General features: G+C 44.1%; 1 protein-coding gene across 8 annotated transcripts in view; it reads left to right on the forward strand.

The window, feature by feature from the left end:
* Nucleotides 1–17,759, forward strand: part of dtnbb (dystrobrevin, beta b) — a 31,010-nt gene continuing 13,251 nt past the window's right edge. For 2 of the 8 annotated variants that reach the window (XM_062397955.1, XM_062397957.1), the window contains exons 1-11: nucleotides 1–465; nucleotides 2,612–2,658; nucleotides 4,589–4,656; nucleotides 4,944–5,024; nucleotides 5,132–5,345; nucleotides 7,562–7,647; nucleotides 7,934–8,088; nucleotides 8,212–8,317; nucleotides 8,692–8,858; nucleotides 10,400–10,524; nucleotides 16,784–16,858. In XM_062397955.1, the coding sequence (XP_062253939.1) occupies nucleotides 4,590–4,656; nucleotides 4,944–5,024; nucleotides 5,132–5,345; nucleotides 7,562–7,647; nucleotides 7,934–8,088; nucleotides 8,212–8,317; nucleotides 8,692–8,858; nucleotides 10,400–10,524; nucleotides 16,784–16,858 (1,076 nt within the window). In that variant the 5' untranslated portion in view covers nucleotides 1–465; nucleotides 2,612–2,658; nucleotide 4,589. The remainder of the gene's footprint in view (nucleotides 466–2,611; nucleotides 2,659–4,588; nucleotides 4,657–4,943; nucleotides 5,025–5,131; nucleotides 5,346–7,561; nucleotides 7,648–7,933; nucleotides 8,089–8,211; nucleotides 8,318–8,691; nucleotides 8,859–10,399; nucleotides 10,525–16,783; nucleotides 16,859–17,759) is intronic. The other 6 variants (XM_062397953.1, XM_062397956.1, XM_062397958.1 and 3 more) reach the window with 4 other exon arrangements.

The following is a 17,759-nucleotide window of genomic DNA, read 5'->3' on the forward strand; positions in this document are numbered from 1 at the left end:
ATATTTACTCTTAAATCCAGGCTGTCTCAACCTGTGCTGCATGGAGTCTGACCATTTCCTTTTAAACCTGTCTCTGGTGAGTCCACTCCATAATGTCCCTTTTACTTGAATTAAATCTGTGTTCACTTGTTCACCTCCTCTCTACTATGCCCAGGATCATAATCCAGAGTAACAGCAGCGGTAGTAGACGCGCGCCTCTACCCAGCGTGCGTGCGCACATGCGTAAAGTGTAGTAGGTGGGCGCGCATGGCATCTCGGAGCTGTGCCGTCCTCCGCCGCTGGGTCGCTTCATGATGCCGAGCGGAGCGGGGCGCTCGCACGTCTCTGTGTGCGGCTACAGCAACCGCAGTTCCCGAGGCTGAAGTCGGATGAGACGGGAGCGAGGAGCCGGAGACAAGATGATGGACGATGCGAGCCGCGGGCAGCTGTAACGTCGGCGGACACACGCGCGGATTCAGCAAAGAGGTGAGAGAGCGCCTGTTTAATATATCCTCCTTATTCACGCTGGACCACTTATCCTCCTCGTCTGATGATGCTGATGCTGCTGCTGCTGCCGAGGATGAGGAGGAGGAGGAGGATGAGGATGATGCTCTAAACGCAACCTGCGTGATATTCCTCCTGTAAAGGCCAATTCCCTGCGATGCCTCTCATTCGACAGCCGCTGACAATTGGAGAGACACAGGGAGGGGGGTTTTCCGTTGTCTCTCATCCAAATATAAAAATAAAATATTCACGGGAATCTCGATCCCTTTGTGGGCAAATAAGGTAAATAGGCAGTTAAAAGCGGCAACATGGCTGCGTCTGTGCGCCACCGCCGCTCCAGAAGTGAATTTTTAAGTGTTGCAGCATCGCTCGGTGCGAGAATCGAGACTTGGTACAAACGGAGAAAGTGAATGATGTCAGCGGAAGGGAAATACTGCAGCAAGCCCAGTCCTTCTGTGGACTCGCCTCAAAGGATGTTGTCATTACCTCGGAGCTGAAGGTGCGGTTACAGTCAAATGCACCTTCACGGGCCTGTAACGATCACCAGCAGTACCAGCTGGATATTAATGTGCAGATACGTGAATGCAATTTTTTTTTTTAGATAAATCCCCTTTATCACAGCAGCCCGGCTCCGTGCATGTGAATGTGCCCTCCTCTGTGAATTCATTTTCTCTGTGAATAATTAAGAAGTTGTTTGGCTTTGTCTCATCTAAAACCCATATCTAATCCGTTGAGGTGTCATTTGCTGCCATGCACCGCTCACAGTTTTCCTGCCTACTCAGGAATTTCTGCAGTTACTTCACAGGCTGAATATTTACAATGAAGCATTGTGTTATTTTTTGCTGATGTGTCTGTTGTGTCTCCCACTGCATAGCAATTGTTTTCTACCATTTTTTCCTCCTCATTGCATCGGTGCCTCTCTGACTTAATGCCCCTTTAAAAATGCCCAGATATTGTTTGGTGGTTGGTGGAGAGAGAAGGGGGGGGGGTTGGCACTTTTAGGACCGGGGGGGATTCAATATGCAATTAAGATGGCCATGTTTTGCAACTGCCTTCCTGGCCCCATGAACCCTTAATCCTTACTGGGATGGAGTCATGAATTGCCCACTGAGCTACAAAGAGCCTCAACACAGTTACAAAGCCTAAAAATAGCTGTTTTGATTTGGTGCAAAGTGGTTTTACTCCGACCTTAAAATGCAGCCGTATCTGGCGGTGGTGAAAATCGTCCGAGTCGGTTCACAGATCATTCGCTCGGCAATAAAATGTGATTATGAATTCATGGTTTCAGACATGTCTTTTAAGCAAATATGCCAAACTCTCTCTTTCAGCCTCTTAAAAGTGAAGATTTTCAGCTTTTCTTTGTTTTATATTATTTCGAATTGACATTATTTGGGTTTTCTCCACTTATTTCTCGATTTCTGAATTGATAGAATAATTAGTTGCAGCCCTGATCACACATATAAGGGTTCCATTGGAGGAGACCCTCACTGCATGGTGCCTGTTAACAGAAATAACAGCCTCCCAACACAGAGAGTTGCTAGTTGGTGACTGGAAAGAGGCTATGTCATTGGAGGTCATTGAGAGGAAGGCCGAGTGTAAACCGAGGTGTGATGCAGAAAAACATTAAATCGACAAGCCCCCCCTCTCTGCTGACTTCCTCCTGAGGGTGGGGGAACCTTGAGTCCTCCATTGGTCAGCTCCATGTGATCCAGACATATTTCGGGAGCTCGGTCCGAGGCGCTCATCAGTCACCGGCCAGCCGTAATGTGCTCCGCGTCCATTATCGTTAAGCGGTTCCTTTGCAGCTCAGTCGGTGTCATTAGCCCACAGGATGCAGTCACTGCTGAGCGGGATGTCATGGAGAATTATCATTTGCACCGACCATGGGCACTGGAGTGTTCCCCTGCCATAGCTCACCGATATCTCCACAGGAGACGTGAGAGTGGGGGGGGGGGACAAAAGCACAAATTAGGAGTTAATGAAGTCCTTGAAGGAGGGAGAAGGAAAGAGAAGGCAGGAGGTGTTAATTAGTTATTTAAAAGTCAGCCATGTGTCATCAGGGAGGAATGGCTTATTTTTCATAGAAATGCTGATATCAAGTGAGACTAACTCTTCATTTTCTCCACAGGGTTGACGTTTAGGGCCTTTCGACGTTTGACTTTCAGCCAGCGACAGGTATACACTTTTAAAATATCCGTAAAATATTACATACACTGCTGGAGTTATTACCTACAGGCAGATTTATTTGTTATGTCTTACTGGGAACAAAGACTATACTGTAAATGTGTACCACCAATGGGCTGATATTACCAGGAGGTAGAGCGGCTCCTCCACTGACCAGAAGGTCGGCGGTTTCGATCCCAGTCCCCTCCAACAATCCCTGTGCTGAAGTGTCCTTGGGCAAGATATTGAACCCCTACTTTCCCCTGACGGGTGTGTGGGCAGTGTGTGACTGACGCGTGATGGATAAAGCTCTGAAAATAGATGCATATGGCTGTGTGTGTGTGAAATGGTTTGAGTGGTCGTCAGGACTAGAAAAGTACTATGGAAATACAGAGCAATTACCATCTACTATAATTGAATAAATGACTCACTCCACATTAAAAGCTCTGATGATAAAATAGCAGACAGAGGCAATGAATGAAATAATCAAACCTGCATCATTTCAAAGGGAACTCGTCATCTAAGAGAATCGAGTTCAAGTGAATCCTTTAAAAAATGTCACAACTGATTGTGACAGTTTGGCATCGCCACCGTCAAACATTAAAGCCGCTGTGGGCAAAATTAATAACGTCTGTTTTGAAACAGTTGCATTATGAACTTTATCTCTTCGATTTGTATCTTAGTGCAGTTTTTTGTCAAACGACATGAATAATGTCAACGCACTTTAAATGACTAGTTGGATCTTTTTAAGAAGGCCACTTATTTTCTTTCTATCTGTTTAGCACAAAAAGCAACACGGCCAAGAAATAAACAGTCACATAAAACTCTTGGAAAAAAAAAACACAAACTTGTTGTTTTTACACATTTGGCTTTTATGACTAAATAAATGAGATAGCATGTTTTAAGTAACCAGCTTTGCAGGTGCTGACAGACAGATTTTGAACAGAGTCGTACTAATTCCACCCTTTGTGCTAAACGAATCCAATCAGCCGCTGGCTTCTTATTTACTGTACAGACATGAGCGAGCTATCCGGCTTCTCATCTGACTCTCAGCATGAACGAGATAAAGCCCATTTCCTAAAAATGAAACTACTTTGAATAGATGTCATTTTGTCAATGGGCTGCATTATATAGAGCTCACAGTCTTATCGACCTCTCAAAGCACCTCACGATACATCATTGACGTTAGTGTTGAGTGTCTTGCTCAAGGACACTGGAGAAGGCAGGGATCGAACCGGCAACTTTCCTACTATTGGACGAACCGCACTCCCTTCTGAGTCACAGCTGCAGCCTGTGAGCCATCACCGCTTTATATTCAAGACGCTATCTTTTACTTCTGGTTCTCACGGCTGCCCACACCTCCACGTTTCACTGATTTAAATAGAGGTTAAATGATACAAAATGGCAGATCCGGCTACATGGTCATCGGGCTCTTAGGATTAAATTAAGGCGTCATAAAAACTCTTTAATATCATTTCTATAACCGGCTTCATCATCGGTTAAGAAATCACATAATCTTTCTATCTATACAAAGGTAAGAGATGACTAACACAGTCCTTGATGTTCAAGGTGAATCACGAACACATGAAAGGATGTACTGAGTCCTTCGGTGCACCGGCTTATCTGTGCATTTCCAACATTTAGCTTTGACCACGTAAGATATTTCTACTCTGTACGTCATGAAATCACCCCAGAGATAATGAACACATGAAGATTAAACCCTCCAAATGTGGCATTATTAGGTTTTGGGTAAACTTCTTATTTTCTGGGAACATGTTCCTCATTTTGCATAAATGACTTGTGTATGTGTGTAAATCCTGTTCGATCTCAAGGAACATTAATGATTTTGGACGATAGTAGAGAGAGCTGTGTGTTGCGTATTATTACCATGCTGCTGTCTGAAGAGCGAGCGTTGCATGCTCTGCTGTTTGATGTGCCACAGGATGATCGAGGAGGGCAGTAAACGAGGCAAGGCCATGGTCGAGAAGAGGCAGCTCTTCATGGAAATGAGTGAGTGGAGTCGACTGAGAGAAATCTCTTTTCACTATTCATAGCCAGCACCGGCCTCATGTAAGTCTCTGACGGGCTGGAAGTTGCACAGGAGGAGATGCGTGGTCCCTCGCACTATTTGATTTCCTCCCACACGATGGGAGCGATGGTGTTAAAATGTACCTCCAGTGAGCCCGACTGCATTTGTACGGTGTTTGGTTTTACTCCATAGAAGTGGACAGGCATCCATCTGTGAAAGCATTTTGTGTGAAAGTCAGTCCCTGCTTTAAATGCATTTGTTTTTCCAGGAGCTCAGAACTTCGATGTTATCAGACTGTCGACGTACAGGACCGCCTGCAAACTGCGGTTTGTGCAGAAGAGATGCAACCGTAAGAGCACGTATAGATTCTTAAATTCTGTTGTGATCAGTAGAAAATAACCAAAGTGGATACAGATGTGATTGATGGCAGCGTGTCCGTTTGCCCCCCCCTCACAGTTCATCTGGTGGATGTCTGGAACATGATCGAAGCCTTTCGCGACAGCGGCCTCAACACACTGGACCACAACGCTGAGATCAATGTGTCGCGGCTGGAGACTATCCTGTCTTCCATCTACTACCAGCTCAACAAGCGGTTGCCCACCACCCACCAGATCAATGTGGAGCAGTCCATCGGGTTGCTGCTCAACTTCATGGTGGCCACCTATGACAGGTAGGAGGCGTGTGGTCACCCCCCAGAGTCTAGTCCCCTGGTGGTGGTTGATGGGAGAGAAAGAATGTTGAGGATCTTAACGAGACGAGAAAGACTTTACATGAGCTCTAGATACGGAGACTGGAGGTGATGGGGAGGAGGAGAAAGGTCACAGCGAATCAGTGAAATCACTGTGACAGGGGAGAGATTTCAAGTTTGACAACAACAACGTGATTGGCTGATTGAGATTGTGACAATCTGATTGGATTTAACATTAACATGGTTAGAGAGGAAGAGAAATAGAACTGAATGGGACAGTGGGAAACCTCTCCTGATTGAACTGACGCTTTTCTTCATAAAGACTATTTCAGCCACTGAGGTCTTTATTGATAGGACACAACCTAAGTGTGAAAGAGCAAAGGGCCAAGCTGGAACCGACCAATAATGATAATAATGATAATAATGATAATAATGATAATAAAAATAATAATTATAGTAATAACCTTATGCAGTTCAGTTCTCAACTTTTGTCCACAGAGGCCACTGTTCTCACCTTTAACAACAGTGCAAACAAACTGATGTTATTTGAGCACGTGCACTTGACAATCAGCTTCCAAGCAGGAAGTCTGTTACTTTAACATGGAATTATAATGATAATAATGATAGTTACTGCTACTTGCTCTATTGAAAAAAATATTCCTTTTACAGTCAGGCTTAAATCATTGTCATGGCCAATCTAAGCAAAGTGAAACCCAGAATTTTTTAATGCATTATATATGATATTTTCTGTCTATGCTACTACACTGTGTTATATAAATTCAGTAGTTCAAGGAAATTAGTTTCATCTCATTAATTAAAACATAAAAAATATTATAAAGCAAAAATACAAACGCTAAAAATGTTTGTGGTTCTAGCTTCTTAAGTGTGTGGAATACCTTTTACTCTGGGAAATTGTGTATTTATATTTTCTGCTATTTTATAAACCAAACAGTTGTTTTCTTTAGTATTTGATTCCCCCAAACAAAGGTCTGAATGCTCTGTCCAAGAATCCTCCACACTGCCAGGGGTAGGAAAAAACTCAATCAATGTGAAGAATACTGTTGATGTGTTTTTGTAATCATAGACCCTCAATATTAATAATACCTTTAAGCTCACAAAATGGCTCATTAACTTAGTACTGCCCATGATAACTAGTACCCACTGTACAAAAAAAGCATCAAATCAGGATTCAGGTATCTTGGCAATAAGCTGATAAATGATTAAAGAAGAAATTCAGATTGGAGTTTTTCCATCACACCACAGATATAAAAGTGCCCTGCATAAAAAAAGAAAAGAAGCTTGATCAGCTGACGAATCCTCACTGATGTTTTACTGTATATCCCTCCTCTTAATGTCCGCTCTGTCCTCGAGGCCCCGGACGCTCTGCCTCCTGGAGCACGGAGGTTTATTATTGACCGTAAAGCTCATGTTCATTATATTTACCCTGTGTGCTCAAATTGATTGGCGACTCGCCCTTTCCCATTCAATTGGTTTACTTTTATCTGTAAGGCCACTCCGGTCCTACCTCCCCCCCCTTGTTATTGCTCATGCTGCCGTATCTCTGGGAAACCTGGTGGAAATGACCGTCTGCGATCACAGGAAGCGGTTTCGCTATCTGTCCCTGAGGTCCAAACGGAATTAGGCGGAAGAGCTTTCATGTATCTCTGTTACCTCTGCTCGGAAGTCAGAGCCAAACGAGTCGGAAGTGAAGGAGCTGCCCTCTCTCGGCAAGTTAAAGAGATAGTAGGGTGACCTGAGGCGGACTAATAATGACCGTGTTAAGCTGTGATTTAAGGCTTAGACTGTGAATTTTGACCCTGGACACTGGTGGTTGTAGTTTATATACTTTCTCATTGACCTTGCTGTATGTTATATCGATCATGGCACCTTCATAAATGTCAAACGTCAATTTTAGCTTTATTCCCAGTTTGAATGAAGGTTTCGCACAAAATGAAATAGAAATAAAAGTGGTAAAACAATAACATTTGTAAAATCTTTTATTAAAGCCTTCAGTGACCTATAGCTGTGTAGTCGTGGCAGACAAAGTACGGCTGAAGCAGCAAAATCCCTGAACAAGGCTACATTTTATTGCTTCTTGATTTAAATGTTAATTAAGACTGAGATAATGTTATTCCTTCTTCCTATAATTCTGTATCTCACTTTAATTCACCGGATTTGACTTTTCTCTCTCCTCGCAGTGAAAGCCATGGGAAGTTGACAGTTTTCTCAATGAAGGCAATGCTGTCGACAATGTGTGGAGGGAAAATTGTGGACAAACTACGTTGTAAGTACACATTTGTACATTTTTTCACATAACATGTTCCCTCCATTTATAAATATAACATTTGTCCTGGTTATTACATGAAAATGCAGTGTTTGTAATGCCTCCTGTAGTTGCTCAAATCAAACACACGGGGGCACTGTTGAAACACAGCAGTCCAATTCATTTGCAGTGCATGTATTAGCTGACGAGTGTATTCATTATGGATCATGCGTCATGTAAATAGCAGCGGCGTGTTAACACAATATTTTTTAGCTGAGCACAACATCTGACACGTTCGGTCTCTCAGATATTTTCTCACAGATCTCTGACTCGAGTGGCATGATGGTGTTTGCCAAGTTCGATCAGTTTCTTCGGGAGGTGCTGAAACTGCCCACAGCCGTGTTCGAGGGCCCCTCGTTCGGCTACACGGAGCATTCGGTGCGGACGTGCTTCCCTCAGCAGGTGGGATATCCCAACACCCCTACCCTCTTCTTCTTCCTCTTCTTCCTCTTCTCTTTCTACTTTTTAAACTTTTAATAACGCACACCTCTCATTGGACACACGCGTGTTTGTGTTTGTATCTAGAAGAAGATCATGCTGAACACATTTCTGGATGTGCTGATGGCAGATCCCCCTCCTCAGTGTCTCGTGTGGCTGCCACTCATGCACCGACTTGCTAATGTTGAAAATGGTAAGATTTAGAATTGATATTGGCTGATTTAGAGGTAAATATTACTTAGAATTTACTACAATTACTTATATCAACACTGTATTAAAGTTTTTTTGTAAGGACATACAAGTTAGGGAACCAAATATGCGATATTTCATCTTTATCTGTAACGTTAATATAATTATATCCGTCAAAGAAATGAATTTGTGTATAAGGCCAACATTCCCTCATTCAAATGGATACACTAACATAAATTACAAGTACTTCTGAGTTTGAATGAAGTACATTTCTTGACTGAAACTACTCAGCTGCTTTGCACGCAGAGGTTTTAGTCGGTATCACTGTGAGTAGAGATACAACAGCTCTGACTGAAAATCCTCCTCTTCACTGCTCAGTCTTCCATCCGGTGGAATGTTCATATTGCCGGAGCGAGAGCATGATGGGTTTCCGGTATCGGTGCCAGCAGTGCCATGGCTACCAGCTTTGTCAGAGCTGCTTCTGGCGGGGCCATGCCAATGGGCCCCACAGCAACCAGCACCAGATGAAGGAGCACTCGTCATGGGTGAGAACCAAAACCTGGTCGCCCTCAATTCTACATTGTGTTGTTTCCTTTTATGGCAATTCAGAAATCAATATCTCTCCTGGAGCAGTCATCCGTCCTGCTACATGTCCTACAAACCAACAGGGATTAAATGGGTTTTTTACTTATTTTGTGCAAATTAAATTGTATTGATTTGAAATCACCATGTTGCCAAATTCCCTCACAGCTCAGTCATTATAGAATAAATGGAAATAAAGGAAGATGTAGACACTGGATCCTAAATCCAATTCCCGTCCTCCTTGGTTTAGTCGCACAGAGAAGAAATCACATTGTGTGAGATAAATAAAAATCAAATGAAGACAATTATCCAGAAGGTAATGTTCGATCTGTTCTGGATGATTTCCTACTTTTCGTGTATATTGTTCGTCTGTGACATTGTCCATCATGTTATTTTGTTTTCCAGCTCACAAATCCATCTTTAATCTTCAGTTTTGGCGTCAGCATGTGTTCTGCTCAGCTGGCACAATCATTGGCCACGTCCCTTCCTGTGAAAGCTCATATCGCTGTGTCATTTCCTATGTGCTGCCACGTTTACTCGTATAATGACGAGTGTAAAATGTATTCATTTTTATTCCTGCTGCACATTTCACAGCAGTTAATGTAATAGGATTTACATTGAAATGATCAACTGTTAAAAACAGAGGGGCCTCTGTAGAGAGCACCCACTCCCAATCTAAATAAAAAGTACTTCAATATAAAGGGACCTTTATAGGCTAAAGAAAAAAATTCATACAATTTAGATGATCACACATTAGTGAAAACATCACTAGGATTATTTTAGATTCAATTTCTGATGAATTGATCCTTTTTGCCTAATTCTTACACACTGAACCGTTAAGACTTATTTTGTAGTTTTGACTATTTATTTCGTGTCTTGACAAAGTAAAAAATCCACAGATTAGTCACAACATAAAATTCGATTTTTTGGATCTCAACAGCAGACACACCTGTCATAGACGTAGCAGCTGCTGAACCCCACTTCTGACACAGCAAACAGCCTGTTGACCCAGTTATCTAAATGTCTTCCTGAGGCGGCTTATAAAACCGTCTCTGCTGCACCCCCACCAGATACATCAAGATACAAGATACATTTATTTATCCCAAAACACATGCACAGACACACTCATGCAATACAGGGGAATTTGTCCTCTGCTTTTGACCCATCTGGTGCAGGACACATCGAGCAGTGAGCAGCCATGTACGGTGCCCGGGCAGCAGATGTTGGGGGAGTAAGGTGCCTTGCTCAGGGGCACTAGACAGTAGGGTAGGAAGAATCCTTTTGGATTTTTGGACAGATCCAAGTGTTGTCCATCCAGTTTTGTTTTTTGTTGTTACTCCGTCCATATGTTTTTTTGTTGTTACTCCGTGGAGTCGAACCAGAGACCTTCCAGTCTGATGTCTTCCCAATTTTCTGCCCATAGTCCAAGTTTTTCTGGCACTAGTCCACCGCCTCTCCTCACACAAGGTGTCAACACTTTGTTTTTTTCCTGCTATCCTCACAGAAGTCTCCGGCCAAAAAGCTGAGCCATGCAATCAGTAAATCTCTGGGCTGCGTCCCCATCGGGGAACCGCCGCATCCTGTGTTCCCCGAGCAGGCCGAGAGACCGCAGGAGCTCGCCCATACTGTGTAAGTGCCATTCCCAAGGTGTGTGTGTTGCCACTGTGTGTTTGTGTGTCATTAATGAGGGCTACCCAACCGCTGTGTTGATGAACAGCGCAGCGAGGCCCGGTGTGCTCATGATCTACAGTCTGTTCTTGTCATGTAACTGCCTCCATCTTTCCCATTCGGCTGTCCCGTCATGACATGATAGATCGCCATCTCGCCGAGGTGTCAAGCCCCTGATTATTTGCAAACGTGGAGATGCTGATATACTACACAGGTCCCCGCTGCCGCTGCCGCTAACGGCACAGCCGCCCTCATCAGTCTGTTGGCAATGAAACAGTGACGAGGGTGTAAATCTCACACTCCAGGCTTTCAAGCTCCTTAAAGTCAATATAGGAGATGCATTATATTCTGCTGCTGTCTTAAACCCCGCACATTCATTTACATTTCAGTTGAAAAATCGTACAATTTCCATAATCGATTCCACCGCAGAGAGGCATCCGCAGTCCATGTCGCTGAGGTCACTTCACATTCCCCTCAGGGTTGTTGCGGCGGAACCCCGGCACTTTAGGCCTCGATCTAGTAATGTCGTTTGTGACATTAATAGGACAAAAACGGGAAATCTCTCCACTTATCTCTGTCCGCATTTCTCACGGCACATTTCACAACCAAATCCTGCTTCATATTCCAGTCACGAGCATCAATCTGAGCCGCCTGTATGTGCGTTTGCTGCTGGCAAGTGTCAGTGACTAACGGATAGTGAGCCACATGACGGGGGAGAAAGTAGCTCAGCAAATGCCAAGAAAAACCGACACAGTGTAAACACATCATCCTGATTTCCTGTTTCACTGCGTGATAGATAACCACCATCTCTGAATCACATCTCACTTCCAGGCTCTGCCCACTGGAGCGAGGAGTCTTCTTCTTCTGCATTGTCTCCAAACTTTTGCATTTAAGATGACGTTTTTTTATTTGCACAGTTTTTTACGATGCATCGCAATGTGGAGAATCGGTCGCTGACCCGGATATTTTATCCAACCGAGAGAGGAGCTGATTGGATTAGCATTAGCCCGCACAGTATAGCCTGTCTAGCATGAAATGACATCACACAAATAGATTAATATTGATTAGAATAGAATTTGTGGCTCTAACTCTTTTGGATAATGTTTCTCCAGTGTCCTCAGGAAACAGTAATCTCTGGCGTGGTTTTGTCTTTTTGTTTGAGAATATTGACTCGTGTCCATTTGAGCTTCTTGGTTTGATTTGAATTTGACGCACAAAGGTCTTTTATTGTAAATCTTTTCCTCTCAGAGATTTGTTCTGTTTGAGCAGTTTGTCATGTGTTATGAATTACATGTTATATACAGTGATGGAAAGTACATTTACTAGAGTACATACAGAATTTAAAGGACTTGACCTAAGTATTTCCTTTAATTTAAATCAAATTCAGATTTATCATCAAATAATCACAATGGAAGCTTATGTAAATCAATAAATCCAGGTGTCCCAAACCTTTTTGGCTGATGACCCCTTAAAAGCGCACCCCCTTTTTTTCTATTAGACATTTCTCCTTTTAAACTTCTAATATCCAAACAGGTCAAATGATCTAATATTAAATAACAATAGCATTGCATAGTTATTTAAAAATATGGAGCTGTGTCACCTCCGAAATTGAAGATTTTGCGTTGGAATTTCCAGGAATTTCTTCCTTCTGTAGACAAAGTGCATTCTCATGCCATCACAAATGGCATTTCAGGGTTGGTGGCACTGTGTGTGTGTGTATGTGTGTTCACTGACTTTAGGATATTGGATGTGACTGTTGACCCCTGAGACTGTGTCTGTCTCTCTCTATTGTTACGTCTGAAGCAGGGAAGATAGAAGTCTCTGTCTTTGATGAGGGAGGGGGGGCTATTTGTGTTTCCATGTGCGTTGAGGTTTTTTATTTGTGTGTGCGCTGATTAAACAGCGCTTCTCGTCAAGTGTGCAGTGAAAAGATGTTTTTAACCTGACAACCTTTCAAAGCATGTCTTCATCACCGACTGGCATTCTCATCCTCTGTTCCATATTTAGCTGTGCATGTCTTCCAATTTACAAAGAGACAAGCAAATATTTGTCCAAGAATATTTATATCTGCAGCAGAATACGCCCACAGAGGGGATTATGTACAGATTTTTTAATAGTTCAGAATATAGAATATGAGATGTGAGACCGTAGCATTTAAATGTCAACAGCTGGTTAGCCTAGCTTAGCACTAGATAGACTGAAGGACAACAAGTCTCAACTTCCTCCTATGATCCAAAAACGAAGCCAATATACCCTGAACACAAACACCAGAGTCAAACACCATGCGCAGTGTCGATCTGGAGATGGAGCTGTGGTGGCGAAGTCCAGTCGATACATGTGCTTGACCAATCAGGAGTCAGTCTCAGCTGTCAATCAAGGTGATTCACCTCGTTTTTATGGCATGAAGAACATTCATCGAAACCGAACTTAAAGGTAAAACATACATTAGAGTGATAAGAGATCCCTCAATTAACAGAAACCATCTTTGAGAACAAAATATTTGCAAGTACTTTGTCCCATCCACCTAGTGGAGGAGGCTGGATTCATGACCTTGAGTGTAGCCAGTCACCAGGAGGCAATCGAGATAATTTGGCTTCACTTTTGGGGAGCAGCCATGTCGTCCATCTTTAATCTATGCTAGAAGCAGGTGGAGTTAGCTTCAAAAAATCATTTCCAAGCACCTCTGACACTAATTAACCTGTTATACTGTATCTTGAAATTGATTTTCTCATCTAAAGGCTTCTGCGGACTAGATGTTTGTAAATCAAGGTCAAGAGTTGTAAATTATTTCCCCAAACGTTGAACTTCTTTTTTAAATCCAACTGTAAATCTGGCACCTTGAGCCATAATGTAGAAATATTAATGGATTAATCCCAATTCATTAACTTAAAATTTTAGAGAAATTATAGGTGAACACATTATTTGCCAATCATTCCCATGTGGATTTCCCTGCTGGCTCTTGAAATCCCTTCATTGCACCAGATCCCTCAGATGATTATTTTCAGGAAATCTGCCAAACGTCCTGTTTTACTCTTCACTGACTCCGTTATATTGATGAAGTCTTACAGAGAGAAAAGCATTGTTGGTATCGTAGAGCTAATGCCGCTAGTTGCCAATCCTGATGAATGTTGTTTGAGAGGAGGTGGTATTTCATGTCGTGTACCAGGAGACATCCATCAGCGCGGTCTCTCAGGTGTGTGTCTCTCTCTCTCTCTCTCTCTCTCTCTCTCTCTCTGTGTGTATGTGTGTGCGTGTGCTTGTGAGATGTAGCGCCTGTGAGTGAGTAATAATGGCAGAATCAGGTTGGAGCGTCAAGTTTGATCAAAAGTCCCAAAGCGAACGGACATGAGTCTCCCGGTTGTCTGGCCCCTCGCGGCGTTCTTGTCGTCTTCAGACAAAGTGCAGCTATTCTGATACTGTTGTGAAATATTTACTGGCATGTGAAAGCAAAGTCTAACGGCAAACTGAGCTGTGAATTCCCCCCCCAAACCCCCCACCCTCCACTCAAACTGTCGGCAAGATTCTTGGGGATTTGTGTTTTGCACAGGAGTTATAGGTTTGGGATGCACTGTCTGTCTCAGGAACTCTAAATCTTTGATACAGCTTTCTTACCTTCAGACTCAGCCCTGCCTCAGAGTTCCTCTGCCAGAGGACTTTCAGCGAGGAAACTTTGAAAGTGGAAAATAGGCCTCTTACCTTACTTTGCATTAATGGGGCACACACTTATAGCGTCAGCCTCTCAGTGCCATAGCAACCAATTTTCCACTCTCTATATAATCCCCAGAAATCCCTTATTATTTCAAAATGCCTTCCTCTGTTTTACTTCCTTTTTTTTTACTCTCCGGGTCAATGCAAATTCCATCAGGGTCGTTAGAATGGGAGACAGCAGGCATGTAATTCATTTTGCAATGAATGTGAGTGCGATCCATTGGGGGGGGTGCTTCATGTTTGCGTATTGTTTTTAGCCGTGCATCTTTCCCAAGTGAAATCCCTGTGTGTGCATCCACCACACCTCATCTCCCCTGATCCTCTGCCAGGTGCACGGACAGGGTGGCACATTGTCATTCTCCACGCACAGGTGGAAGGAGGATTAGCGCATTGCAGACTTTGATGTCTTAGTTCCAAAATGTTCTGTCAGTTCGCTCCCATTTGACCTCAAGGCAGCGGCTGTATGTGTGTGTGTGTGTGTGTGTGTGGCCGACTGTGAGTCCCTAATCAACATATCTCCAGTCAGCGAACCACAGCGCTGCAGATCCTGATGTGAATGAGTCAGGACTCCTGTTAGAATTAATCCAAATATTAGAGGGAAGAGAAATTTGGCTACTCAGAAGCTTTTACGTAAGAAGAAGCTGTTTTTTTTTTCTCCATTGCACCCCACTGAGTTCTCTAGAAGGACTGATGATTATTTTTAGAAGGTTAGCTGTGAGGAGCTTTGACTTCTGTGAGGAGCTGAAGGTAAAAGGGGGAAAGAGGTAAGATGCAGTTACTACAGAGGCCAGTTTATAACACACGTTTTCCCCCCTGAAGGGATGAGAGCTGCTTTTTGTTTTAGAGGTTTGCAAGTTGAGCAAATTGCGTTTCCCCTAATTTCCAGCGTGAGTGTGTTGGAGAGAGCTGCAAAGACGGAGTCAGAGCAGAGAGCTTCAGAGAGGAGAGAGAAAGGGAGGGCGAGTGTGTGTGAGGCAGAGAGAGAGGGAGATAGAGAAAATCGACGTCGTCATAAAGTCACGTGGCCGCCGAGTTTCCTTGGAGACAGCAGCAGTGTAGTACATAGAGATGCTCGCCCGCTCAGTGGAGGGCAGGTTCGGCATCTGGCAGCAGCAGCAGCAGCAGCAGCAGCGGGAGTTGGATGTATTTTGCCCGCCCGCAGGCAGGTGCTCTCTCTCCCCACAGAGGTAAGTGTCTCGTGGTCGGGCTGGAGTTCACCTTCAGAGCGGCAAAAAACTGTAACACAATGATGAGCGTGGAGTGAGAGGCGGCGGCTGTGGGGTTTCACTTGGAGTGTTTCTCTGCTTCTTACGGAGGACACAGGGAAACATGTGCAGGTTGGAGTAGCGGCAGTTTTTTTTGTCAATTGCCTCGGACAACTTCAGACGTGGCCCTGTTGACCTTGTCATTGAGGAGCATCTGTGGTTTTCTTTTTTGAATCTGTGAAGCCACTGTCCTGAGGGAAATTGAAATGCATGAACCAATAATCGCTGGCGTGTCTTTAAAAAGAACACACTCGCCCCCTTGAGCATCCTCATTAATGCAGGGGGGGGATATGTTCTTTCATTTGTGAGCAAGTAACACTGCAAATTATTTGAATATCATTATTTTTTTCCCTTGCTCCAATTACAGTTTTGTTTGTAGTCGCACAATAATACTGGAAAAGAAAAAGAAATGTGCACTGTTGAGGCACTTTATGACACCGGAGGGGGAAAAGGGCTCTCGGATGCTTCTTGCTGATAACTGTCTCCTGCACAATGTGGATATATAATAGTTTGATTTGGCAAAAGGAAAATGCTGATTGGACACAAACGCTCTACTGGACACAATGCCGTTGCGTTTTATGTGTTAACGAGGTCTTTAAATAGACTAGTCAGTTACAGTAGAGCCATTGCGGTGAGATAAATCCGTGCAGACTGAGGAGATGCAGCTAGAGAGACATGGAGATGGAGTGGCGCCGCGAGAGGCTGCTATTCTCTGTGGCGGGTGAAGTGTGACGCCGAGAGCACCTGAGATGCGGGGGAGAGATATTTTGATCCGTTAATGAGACTCCGTGGTCCGGGGCGGAGACGAGCTCGTCGGGGGGGGGGGGGGCTGCTGATCCCGCCGCCAGATGGACCCCATTGCTTTGTTTACTCGCACAAATTACCTCCCACAATGTCACCTCTCCTGGTTTTTCACAGGCTTCCCCTTTAATTTGATTTCTTGTCGGCTGTTGTCGCTTTTGCTCGTGTTAATTAAGTTTAAGCTAATAGCCGGAAAAAAAAACGTCTAGATTGCCGTTTGCGGTAAAAGTCAATTATTTCACGACAGTTCTAAAGTTAGCACGGGGACAACAGGCGTCCACCAATCAGGAGTTTGCAATGGCCGCCACCTGCCTCCCTTCTCGCCCTCTTTTGTGCTGACTTATGAATATTAATACAATGCAAATGCCCTCTCCTCCATTCCCTGGTGACCAGCACCACGGGCCTCTGCAGGGTAGCATTAAAGACCTCTAATCTTGTCTTTTTAGTCAGCCGAAACCAGTGGCCAACAACATGAACGACACAATTCTCATGTCCTCTGGGGCACCTACTCCCACCAAAAGGTAAGCACCCCCCCAGGCACAATGTTTCTTTTTTTTAAAGGATGTGTTTTCAGTTTATTTCACGGAAACTGGGTTTACTGGATTACCCCCCCCCCCCCCCCCTAAGTGTTATCCTTAAGAACGACAACACATCAGTTTAAGTCAAACGCCTACAAGATAAATCTGTTTAATCACACGGCACTCATTGTGTCTTCAGAAAAGGTGACACATCCTCTCTCCTCGGGGGGGGGAACGAGAGGAGGACAGATGTTATTTGCTCCACACTTGACTTGACTCTCACACTTGACACACATTTGTCTTTTTTTTTGCATCCGAGCAGCGTTGCCCTTGTGAGTGTTTATTTTTAGAGGGAGATTTGTTCCGCTGTCATGAAGGGGGTGTGTGCGCTCCTGCTGAAAGGGCTGATTTGACAAATAGATCATGATGGAATTGGAGCCTTCACCATGTAAGCAGATAGCCGGTGCCCGCTCTCCGCGATCGCTGCGTAATTGCCCTCCTCATTCGAGCCCCTCTCAGTTGAAGGCCACCTCGGTTGCTGTTTATTCAGAGTGTGGTAATGAACCGTCGTGATTTTGAATTGGATAATGGAGGGCATGCAGAGGGGAGCTGCAAAGCATCCTCACTCACTGTCCCGCAGGTCCGCGCCGGGTGAATTTCTCTTTTGTGCATCGGTGTCTCTCCCATCACAATTTTTTTGTGTGCACTTTGTGTTTGCAAGATGGAAGCGCTCGGGGACTCGGGACGTCCCACAACACATTAGCAGGGAGGAGGCGTCACCGTCCACTGTACAGAAATAATAGAGGTGTGACCGTCCACCTTTTTAAAGATCAGGTTTGAAACCCAGACAAAGGATTTGTAGACTGTTGAGAGAGAGAGAGACTGAATGGCAGCTTCCCCCCCC

The sequence above is a fragment of the Platichthys flesus genome, chromosome 10 (assembly GCF_949316205.1).
Source record: "Platichthys flesus chromosome 10, fPlaFle2.1, whole genome shotgun sequence".
NCBI classification, from domain to species: Eukaryota; Metazoa; Chordata; class Actinopteri; order Pleuronectiformes; family Pleuronectidae; genus Platichthys; species Platichthys flesus.